This window comes from Nematolebias whitei, chromosome 2 (genome assembly GCF_014905685.2).
Source record: "Nematolebias whitei isolate Nwh7 chromosome 2, NemWhi1, whole genome shotgun sequence".
In the NCBI taxonomy this organism is placed as follows: domain Eukaryota; kingdom Metazoa; phylum Chordata; class Actinopteri; order Cyprinodontiformes; family Rivulidae; genus Nematolebias; species Nematolebias whitei.
This window is the reverse complement of record NC_056499.1, coordinates 3,944,667-3,955,430: the sequence shown is the minus strand read 5'-3', so window position 1 is coordinate 3,955,430 and position 10,764 is coordinate 3,944,667. Positions and strand designations below refer to the sequence as shown.

The window sequence follows — 10,764 nt, the reverse complement described above, 5'->3', positions numbered from 1 at the left end:
TTCGGATCAACACGATTCAGGTAAAAGACATTTTTGTTTGAAATTTGCAAATTTTTCCAAAGAGTGACAAGTTTGCAGATGTTTTTAAATCCCTTCTTAAAACTCATCTTTTCTCAGTGACCTTTGACACCATCTGATATGTTGACTTTTAATAATTATAATAATTCTTTACAGTCCAATTGTTATTATGTGACAGCACTTTGGTCCAGTGGGTGTTTAAAGTCTCTATAAAAAAGCTGCTATGGTATTTTGTTTCCACAGAGTTTGGACCCACATTTCAGATCAATATTTGGAAAATTACTGGAGTTAAGTCATTCAAAAAAAAAATAATTAAAAAAAAAGATCTAGCTCAGGATAACGTTTCATTTTATGTTTTTATTTGCAATGAGCAGTTTAAAATAAGTAAATAAATAAATGTGTTGTATATCAGCCATTAGTCAACATGGTTTCTAAAAATCAGCAATGCCATAGAAAAATAAAAAAATTAATAAAACCAATTAAAATTGGCCGACCTCTGACCTTTTGAGAACAATGTTTTTTACAACATTGTTTTGTACGTTTCTTTTGAGAATACAAGCGGAGCCATTCCCATCTCCAACACGTGCAGTCTTTGGAGGATGAAGCTGTTTGGAGCATTTTACACAAACGACACTCACCAAGTGTTGCGTCATCTCCACTGCAATCGGAGTGACCTCCTCGCTGTATTCGCAGATCATCTTCTGTATGACATTAGTGAGATCGTCGTTTTCCGTCTCCCTGACGATGTTCAGGAGTGCGTGCATCACCGGTCGAATGTGAGGGGCGATGTATTCTTTGGCTAACGGAAACAGAAAACCCCAATCAGACGAGGATCGAGCAGCTCGGAGAGCAAACGGTTCCGGTTGTACTCACCTTTCTCCTGGTTGCTGATGAGAACCTGCAGGGCAATGGCAGCCTCCACCTTCACAGGCATCTCATTGTCATTGATCAGGCAGTTTCGGGTCAGCTCAAGAGCGTTCTGCAAGTTCTGGTCACTTTTGAACTTCACCTCACAGAAGTAATGCAACACCCAGCAAGCCTAGGAGAAAACAAACATTCACACAACGTGGTGTGACGAGTTAAAGCCGAGCGGTGCAGCAGCGAGACGGGACCTTTGATCAAACGGTGGACACCGGTGGTGACCAGCACTCACCCTGGCTCTCATGTAGCCGAGCTCACTGCGGAACAAAGGGAAGACGTGATTCTGCAGCATGAACTCCATCTGGTCTTTGTAAATCTTTTTCTGTGCGAGGATAAATACAACTGGTCAGCTTTCACGCAGCAGTTAAATAGTTCTCAAAATATTGATTTTTACAATGCAGCCGCGTTAAAGTTTAGAGCCTACAATGAATTCTTTAAAAGAAATTAAAACTGTTCAAAGTTCTGCAAACGGGCTTCAACATCCCAAATCTTGTACTAAAAACCAGTTCCTGGCCTGGTTTGAAGCCCCAAATCTACCAAAAGTTTAGGTAAACTCCAGAAGAAGCACAGACAGTGCAGCTACAAATGCTTTCTTGTTTTGATCAACAAGAACGCAACGCAGCGTTTCATACACGCAGCAATTATCAGAAGATGTCCAGAGCAGCTGTACCTTCAGTAGGATTTCAGCTAAAGAGCCTATCATATGCAGGGCGCCATCTTTTTTCCTGGGGTCAGACGCGAGGTCAGTGAGAATCTGATAACAGAAGCCCATGGTCTTTTGCAGCACCTGAACAAAAGCAGAAATAACAGACTGCATCACTTCTTCAAGCATTAAAATATTTTTTAGGGAAAGAATCGGAATTAGTAGGTCTCTTTAGGAAAAATGACCAGAAACTAACTTCTTTCCTCTTGTTGCAGACGGTGAAAAGGAGCGTCTGGGCGGCTGTCGTTGGGGAGATGAAGTCCTCAAATACATCTAATGGAGACACCACAAAACGGAGAAGCTGTTAGTCATCACACTTGCACTGAACTCCTTTGAGATTCCAGGCACAGCCTCGCTGCTTACCGAACTTCATGCGGATGTATTCATACGGATCTTCCTGCCAAAGCTCCTCGTCTGAATCTGTGTAACACATGAGGGGGAAAACCACATCCTGAATGATGCCCTGGGAAAAAAAAATTAAACGAGATGTGTCAAGATGTTCACAACACAACGCACGACAGACGAGCTGCTTTATAAAACGGCAGAAAGAGTTTTATGTCGTTCTGTTCATGTCGGGACCGGATGCTCCGACTGTAGTTCCAACATATGAACCAATCGTTGCAGAAATCACTTGTCAGAAATTAAAGTTCCACAATGACGCTGCAGCAAATATTCTGTCAACTGAATCAGCAAACAATCAGCAGACATGTAAAGAACTTGTCTTTTTACCTGCATGTGTGGTTTGAGGCTTTTCCATGTCAGAGCATGTGCTATTCCCTGGTTGATGTAGTTGAGTGTCTGCTGGAGCACTCTTGGAGCCACGTATTGTTTCTCCTTGTACTGGTATAAGACTTTCAGCAGAACCTATTGAACAAACATGTAAATTACTTTTACTGACCAGATTCACTTCAAACACCTTTCACAGCCGCTGGTCTCGTTTAACAACGTGATCATCTTACCTGCTGGGCAGGAACTGCATATTCCTTTAGGAAAAGTTCAGCAAATTCTGTGTACTCTTTAGTCGTGTTGCCTGGACTTCCATATCTGCAGCAGGATGCGTGCACAGAAACATTAAATAAATTCAGATTGCTTCCTCTTTAAAGTTTTAAAAAATGAGAATTATGTGATTTTTTTTACCTCTCAAACAGCCGAGCCAAAATGTGAAGGGCCCATTTCTTACATTTCCACCACGGCAGCTCAGGTCGCTCATCTTCATCGATCTGCATCGTCTCCTGCACAAATAAGAACAACACTGGCTCAGTCAGCTCACACTAAACTACAATAATCGTTAAGTTTTAATTGCTCGGCTTGAGTCAATGTAACGTTCTTACTGGGGGCACATCTCTGTCTACTACTGTTTTCAGGATCTCCATCCATTCTGTCAGATTTTGTCTGTTGATGAGTTCCAAAGGGAGGTTGTACTGAAAAAACAAACCAGAGAAAATGAAGAACCGCACATTTTAAATAAACAGTACTCTAGTCCTGGATGCAAATAAGTACTTGTGTTTTTCTTGTCTTGGTCAAACTTCAATCCCATTACCTGGAAGAGGGCGTAGAGGATTTTGAAGATCTGTTTCTGTATGAGCACAGAATCACTGGAGTGGTCGGGCAGCAGCTGGATACAGCGATCTTTCAGCATGGGCATGAAGATGTGCATGGCAGCCACGAGAGGCTGGCGCTCTTCTGGTTTCTTATATCTGTCGAGTAACAGCACAATGCTAATTCTGTGCTATGCTAACACTATGCTACTGTGCTAATGCTAACACATGTCGCAGATAAAAAAAAAGATTAAGAAACAGAGCTCTGACTTACTCGTAGTTTTTAACAAGCTGGTAGAGGCAGAGCAGGATGCCCAGCCATCCTAAACTGTTGTCTGACTGCAGATAAAAGGCGATCTTGTCCACAATACTCGTCCACTTCCCGGGGTAGTCATGTTTGATCATGTGGTGGATACACGTCGTCAACTGAACCCTGACAAGTTAAAAACGGGCTGCGTTAAGACGGGCAAATGTTGAAAGAGAAAATATGAGAAGTACAAACAGGAAGGGAAGATGGATGTGTGACGAAACTGGAGTTCCCCCAGCTCACATCAGCCAACAGGGTTAAGTGGTTACCTGATGCGCTCAGGGGACTGGATGATTGCCTCCACTATGTTGTCTCGAATGAACTGCCGGTCTTCCTCGGGGATGTTATTGACGGGCGTTTCTGTGCCTGAAGAGTCTCCATCACTCCAGTGCTGAACTATCTTGTTCTTAAGGTAAATTACTCCTACACAGAAAGAGAACACACAGGTCAGGCTTTTACAGGATGTTCAGAGCATGAAACTAAAGTGAAATATAGCTGAACTCCAGTGACGAATGTCAACGTTTGACACAGACATACGTTGATGACCAGAATACCACAGTAACTGAAGGGATTCTGATTATTTAATCAATGTAACAAAACCAATAAAAGCCTAAGCTACACAAATAATTAAATTCTTCAATCTGTAGTCTTGAATGTAGCACCAAAGTGAGTTTACAGCTACAGAGTGGGGCTGCACTCCGTTCTGTGACGCACAGGGAGAGGTATTTCACACAGCAAAGATGTGAGGCCGACGTCAAAGTGCTGACAGACGAGGCGATCATAATCCAGCCTATAAAGGCTGACATAAACCCCTGGATTCTCATCCACAACTAAACTACAAAGCAACTGTAATTTCAATAGATTCAAGGGGAAACTACATTTCAGCAATGTTTAAAATGGTGAAATGATGGCAAGTTAAATTACAGGGTAAGGAGAAAACTAAAGTTCAAACTTGTTGGAGAATGTAGTTTTAGAAATCAAACGCCTACAAAATTTTAAAACCTACACAAAAAGTCCAGTTTACATTAAATTTACTATAGATACAAAATTTTTGTAGCACAGGCTGCAGAATTTAGTGTTTTGCCAATTTGAGTTTGCTACAGCGCACGAGAGATAAGTGATGTCCATTTCTGTTTTTTGTTTTCCACTCTTTATAAAAATCTGCCAAAAAACAAAACGGACTATTATTATATTGTATTTTTTTAGGGAACCAAACTGCTCATCCAGCAGTTCCCATAACATTAATTCCTACAACACATTTAGATGAGCTCCTTGCTATTATGTAGCAACTGTCAATCAAATAAATAATGTAATCGATAGCTGTGATTCTCCAGTTATTAAAAGACAAGCATGTCCATGTCTGACCGTCAGCGTCAAGCCACAAAAAGCTCCCAACAACACTCTGGCCAACAGAGGATCACTGAACGTTGGGATGATGCTTCCAGACAGTGCGTGTGTAACTGGCTTCACAGTTGTATCTGGATGAACGGATCGTTTTTATGCAGTAAAAATGGATTTTACAGCTAAAAATGAACAAGTTAAAATAATAATAATAATAAAATAAATCGGTATTTCATCTTTATTTCAAAGTAGAGCTAGAAAAACCTTGAAGAAAAAAAAAAAGAAAACTTTCCATCGGTGAACTCATACATGTTGGACCAAAACAAAAGCTATTTTTAACCTGCTCAAATTGTATATTCGAGCTAAAAGAGCACTTTAAATCACAAACTTGCCATTTTATAAAAACATGTTGGAGATATAGGAAGCATTGAAAAGTAACTTATTCAGAGTTAATAAAGTCTTACCTGCTTGTCTGACAGGTAAGTCCAGCTGATCCGACATGGTGACTCGCAGCAGAGTGGACATGAAGTTTACATGGGAGTGATACTGAAAACAAGAATTACAAACAAATTAATGTTGACTGGTCATTAACATTCAAGAAATACATTTTAAATAGTCTTCTGCAGCATTTGATTCATGCTTTTTCTCCAAATCCATACTAAGACGGACGTCAAACAAGGTTAAGTTGAATATGTTGGAAGTTGTGCTGAACCAAATACAACACAAATATGACTTAGTTAAAACAAAAAATATATAAAGGTTGCACGTGACATAAAAAAATTAAAAACTACAGATATTTGGCATCAAGACAAAAAAGCAAATTTTCTGATTAAAATATTAATTGTTAAAGTGACATGTTGCATCCTTATGATACTTTTCTGCATAAAGTCAAGCAAAAAGAACTGGATACAACCTACAGATTAACCCCGTTCTCCTTCAAATTATGCCGTTAATTTGATTTAAAAGTGATACAAATAAGTCCAGCCAGTTGCAGGATGAAGATGATCTCAGCTCTGCCATTCAAGGGAACCATCACCATCAATGCATGTGGGTGTTTTAAAAAATATGCTCCAAGTGCAACTAAAAATAAAACACTGGTGTTTGTCTACTTGACTGAAACATCAAACTGAGCATCTGATATAATGCAAATGATTGCTTTATTACAAATCATAAAAAACAAGTACATTTGTTTCAAATATCGTCATGTCGAGTTGATCATTTTTCACCTGTTCTTAATATTGTTAAAATCTGGGACCATCTTCTTCTTGTGTATGTGCATTAACTATTTAACTATTTAACCAAACAATCATAAAATGGTACCGGTAGTTTGTTGAGAGGCTTCATTTTGGATAGATGGCATGATTGGAGCGTAGAAAAGGACGTGGATCTGAAAGCTTACGGCCAATGTGCTCAAAAGATGGTTAACAGGACAATATCAACACTTTGGAGCAATTCAGCCAAACCAGAATTACCTGGAAAGTTTTCAACCACTAAGATAAAAAGTTGGTAGAAAACAAGGAGTGGTCAGAAAGCCCAGAAATGAAAAGGCACTTTTTTTTTTAAAACAACTAATAAACTGAAGTATTACCTGTGGAAATGTACAACACAAACTGTTCAATAGGCAAAAATCATTCTGCCAAACAAAATCCCATTACAAAGAATAAGAAAAGGGCGTTGATATTTAATGACTCAATTAGTCACAAACGAAAAATACGACCTTAAGTTATGATTAAATCGATGTTTTGCTTTGACTCTCTGCAACTTGATTTTATGACACAGCTTTATAGTACAAACGTTAAAAGGTTAAAATTAGATAGATGGCAACCAGATAACTTTAACTTATCATAGGCTAGCGCATTTTTTACTACAAGTGCAGAGGCCACACGGTAATGAAAGCAGTAAAATCTGCGACAAACTGCGCAAGTTAGAAAATTCCTAGATTGAATTATGTTCTGAAACACTAAGCTAAGCTAGGGGCACATCAGTGACACGTGAGCAGCAGCAATGTAGCGGAGCTACCGCAGCTAAGTTAGCTAGCTGACGTTAGCCGCATAGCAACACATCTCACCACTAACCAGGACTCGCCCCTCATTTACACGGCTTCACTTAATTTAGGATCAACCACCACAATAACTGTTGTGTTGTTGGAGCTCTGGTTTTCGTTTTAGTGCCAAAGCAGTTGTACGAAGCGATACAACGTCTGAACCAAAACCGGAACGGCTAGCTTGTTAGCGTTAGCAACACACAGCTGGATTTGGATGAAGCTAGTGACGATTAATGGCACGCGAGTGTCATCGCCATTTAAAAAGCGCCTCTTAGTTCCGCTTGCTTGTGACTTTAAAGTGGAAATATGTTACAGGGCGACAGTACACACAGTATGACATTTTCAGCACTGGATCTGTGACGTTAAAGCCGGCGGAGCTCAGCTTGTTTGATCGCACCATCTTTATGTTGTGGACGGCCGAGGCCCGAGACCGCGCCACTACTGACATCACCACGAACAGTTCGCCTCAACTTTTACCTCGTTCAACTGTCGCTCCGCGGCCTCCCGCAGATTGGGGTCCATGGTACCCCGAAGGGCCTCAACCAAAGCGTCGGGATCCATCACGAAAACTGTTTACGGCTCGGATCTTAATATTTCAGAGGTCTATCAATTCCCAGTCGCTGCGCACATGGACGCACGGCTCTCCGGTTACCCGGCGCGAAAGGAAGCAGTGAATGAAGTACCCGGATAGATCAGCGCCAAATTTGTTCCCTACGAACTTCCGGTTTCATCTGCGTTTATATGGGAGTTGTAGTTTTCAGAAACTTCAGCATAGTATTTTGATGCTTTATGTTATTTTGGTGCAATTGTGATTTCCGTTTTCAACTCTTAATAAATTTTAAATAATTTTGTATTTAATTTTTTTATTTTTGTCTCAAACTATACTTTTTTTTTCATTCAACCTTTTTTCATACAGGTTAATCTCATTGAGTCTCAAGGACTCATTTACAAGAGAGACCTGTTTATAACAAAAAATTATGACTCATAAAAGAAGGCATATACATTGAAAAAATAAATAAATGGAAGAAAATTATTAAAAAAATAAAATAAAAAAACAACTACATTATAAAGCGATATGCTGGTGAAGATTCTCAGTCATCCAGGACATGATGAATTCAATTTTTGAATTATAAAGCGATGTAGAAAACTAAAAACAGGAACATTTCTGCGTTGGTTTTTGCCATGAACTTAGCAGTTTGAAGTCACTTAGAGAGGTCAAGGTCGAGAGCTTCAGATCTTTTTGTAAGATATTCCAGGAAATAGAAGATGAGTAGGAGAAGGCCCTTTTGCCTAGTCCACTTCTCAGTGACGGAACACTGCAGGTAATGATGTCCTGAGAGCGCACGCTGTAGCTGCGCTCACGCAGTGACATGTAGGAGATGTATGAAGGCAACAGACCAAGAAGTGATTTAAAGATGAAAATGTACCAGTGAGAGAGTCTGTGAGAAGTTAATGATGACCCAGTGAATACAGGGTGCAGTGGTGGGTATAATAATCTGGATACAATTTGGTGACAATAAAGATATTCTTGATTCTGATTTTCCTCCATCCTCTGGCGCACTGCAGGGATCCATTCTGGGGCCTGTTCTCTTCTCACATTACATGCTACCGTTAGGACCTATCATTGCACACCATCATTTGTCTTTTAGTTTCTATGCAGATGATCTGCATCTGCCGGTCACTCCCAATTCCTCACTCAGTCTAACTCTATTGTCAGCTGCTTAAATGACATTAAGCATTGGTTGCCTCAAAATTGCCTCCACTTAAATAAAACCAAATGGGTTTTATTTGGTGCTTCCAGTCTTGTAACATCTCTCCCAGTCTAGGTCTTCAGCTCCCCCACTCCAACCAGGTGGTAAAAAAAAATCTAAGAGAGGAGCTTGACTGTAACTTAAAGTGATATAAAAAGATCAATTCTGTTGTGAAAACAAGTTTCTTTCAGCTCCGTCTGCTTTCTAAAGTAAAGTCACTCCTTAGCCGTAGTGATCTGCAGAAGACCATCCATGCCTTTGTGAGCTCTAGGATTGATTACTGTAACGCCTCATATGTTGGTATTAATCTGTTTTCTATATCCCGTTTACAGCTTGTAAAAACTCTGCCGCTCGCTTGTTGACTAGCACATGTAAATATGAACACATCACCCCTGTCCTTTCTTCTTTACACGGTTTAGACCGTTCGGATGCAGTTCAAGCTGCTGCTGTTTGTTTTTAAAGCTTTGAATGGTCTTGCACCGCTCTATATTTCAGAACTTTTGAAAATCCACCAGTCCAGCAGAGCTTTACAGTCTGCTGGTCAAGATAAGATAAGATAAGATAAGATAAGATAAGATAAGATAAGATGAGATAAGATAAGATGAGATACGATGAGATCAATCAACCTTTATTTATACAGGTAAATCCCATTGAGCCTCGAGGACTCATTTACAAGAGAGACCTGATTTAACAAAGAAAGATGACAACAATGGACAACAGCAACAACAATAAACAGTTATGAAAAAGCATACTACAGTTTTTTTTTTTTTAACAAATAGGATGGCTAAAAGGAAAAGGTAACAAAACAAAAAACAGCTAGATTCCAAGACAAATGTAGAAAACTAACAACAGGAACATGTCAGCATTGGACCCTGCCAGGAGTCCAACAGATTCTTAAAGACACTTAGAGAGGTCAAAGGTCGAGAGCTTCAAATCTTTTTGTAAGATATTCCAGGAAACAGGAGCGGAGTAGGAGAAGGTCCTCTTGCCTAGTTCAGTCCTCACTGAGGGAACACTGCAGGTAATAATGTCCTGAGAGCGCACGCTGTAGCTGCACTCACACAGAGACATGTAGGAGGAGATGTATGAAGGCAGCAGACCAAGAAGTGATTTAAAGATGAAAATGTACCAGTGAGAGAGTCTGTGTGAAGTTAATGGTGACCAGTTAACCAGTGAATACTGGGTGCAGTGGTGGGTACGATAATCACAGCCAGTTATGAATCTTAGTGCACCGTGATAGACAGCATCCAACATCTGCAGGGTTCTTGTAGGAGCGTCCTGATTTATGAATAGACATTCTATCCAGGACAATTTTCTAATTTAAACTTTGTCTTGTGAAAAGCATAATTATAATATTAGATGTTAAGATGTATTTGGAGATAGCAGCTTGTATTTATGGACCATTTTTGTGGCATCAATTGGCTTCCATACTCAAATCCTAATACCCAAAATATCTGATATTTTATCCTGTTAATACATCCTGTTGACATTTTAACGGAAGTATTTTCTGGCAGCAGAATCGTGACAGTGACGGTGAAGACATTAGTTTTGTTGTTTGTGGAGGACAGTGCGCTGGAGGACGGTGTGCTGGAGGCCGGGCCGCTGCTGCACTGGGGGCGCTGCGGAGGATTCATGGAGCCGCGGAGAAGGTAAAAGGTCACACTGTGTAACGTGTCTCCAGGCTGTCGCCACACCGGTCTATCTGCCCGGTGTCCCTGACTCACGGTACATCCATCTCAACAGTTCTTTGGACAATGGCCAAAAAGCGGAGAGAAACGCCAGAAACGGACAGCTCGTCACCGGAAACGGCGGACGAGAAGTCCGACGACCGACAGCTTCTAAAAGGTTGGTGGCTAACTTCACTGTTGATCTGTCAGGAAATGGACGCTGATGTTTGCTGGAAAAAGAGTCGTTGTAAGTAACACCACGTATTAAACAAACTCTTTTTATACAAATGAATGCTTTTGCGAGGACGTAAAGATAATGTTAACCACATCCAGCTAACAGAATGTAGCGTTCTGCGACGACCTCGATCGGTTAGCTTAAAACAGTTGAAGCTAACGATCACCTGCTGTGGCAAGCCGGTGGAACATATAATCACAAGACAACCTGGTGTGGCAAGCCGGTGTAACATGTAATCA

The 10,764-nt window shown here is 40.5% G+C and overlaps 2 protein-coding genes across 2 annotated transcripts in view; one reads left to right on the top strand and one right to left on the bottom strand.

Annotated features, from left to right (window-relative positions):
• ipo7 (importin 7) overlaps positions 1 to 7,551 on the bottom strand; it is a 15,561-nt gene extending 8,010 nt beyond the window's left edge. Inside the window, exons 1-15 of the mRNA XM_037689547.1 lie at positions 7,350 to 7,551; positions 5,293 to 5,374; positions 3,757 to 3,910; positions 3,455 to 3,613; positions 3,183 to 3,339; positions 2,974 to 3,063; positions 2,780 to 2,874; positions 2,602 to 2,686; positions 2,372 to 2,506; positions 2,006 to 2,105; positions 1,839 to 1,915; positions 1,610 to 1,726; positions 1,172 to 1,261; positions 892 to 1,057; positions 657 to 817 (exon numbers count right to left, since the gene is read on the bottom strand). Coding sequence (XP_037545475.1) covers positions 657 to 817; positions 892 to 1,057; positions 1,172 to 1,261; positions 1,610 to 1,726; positions 1,839 to 1,915; positions 2,006 to 2,105; positions 2,372 to 2,506; positions 2,602 to 2,686; positions 2,780 to 2,874; positions 2,974 to 3,063; positions 3,183 to 3,339; positions 3,455 to 3,613; positions 3,757 to 3,910; positions 5,293 to 5,374; positions 7,350 to 7,433 — 1,752 coding nt within the window. The 5' untranslated portion in view covers positions 7,434 to 7,551. The remainder of the gene's footprint in view (positions 1 to 656; positions 818 to 891; positions 1,058 to 1,171; positions 1,262 to 1,609; positions 1,727 to 1,838; positions 1,916 to 2,005; positions 2,106 to 2,371; positions 2,507 to 2,601; positions 2,687 to 2,779; positions 2,875 to 2,973; positions 3,064 to 3,182; positions 3,340 to 3,454; positions 3,614 to 3,756; positions 3,911 to 5,292; positions 5,375 to 7,349) is intronic.
• A 2,701-nt stretch (positions 7,552 to 10,252) lies between these two features.
• The window catches only part of tmem41b (transmembrane protein 41B), a gene marked incomplete in the record, with an annotated part of 14,754 nt that continues 14,242 nt past the window's right edge, over positions 10,253 to 10,764 (top strand). Inside the window, 1 exon segment of the mRNA XM_037695608.1 lies at positions 10,253 to 10,468. Coding sequence (XP_037551536.1) covers positions 10,378 to 10,468 — 91 coding nt within the window.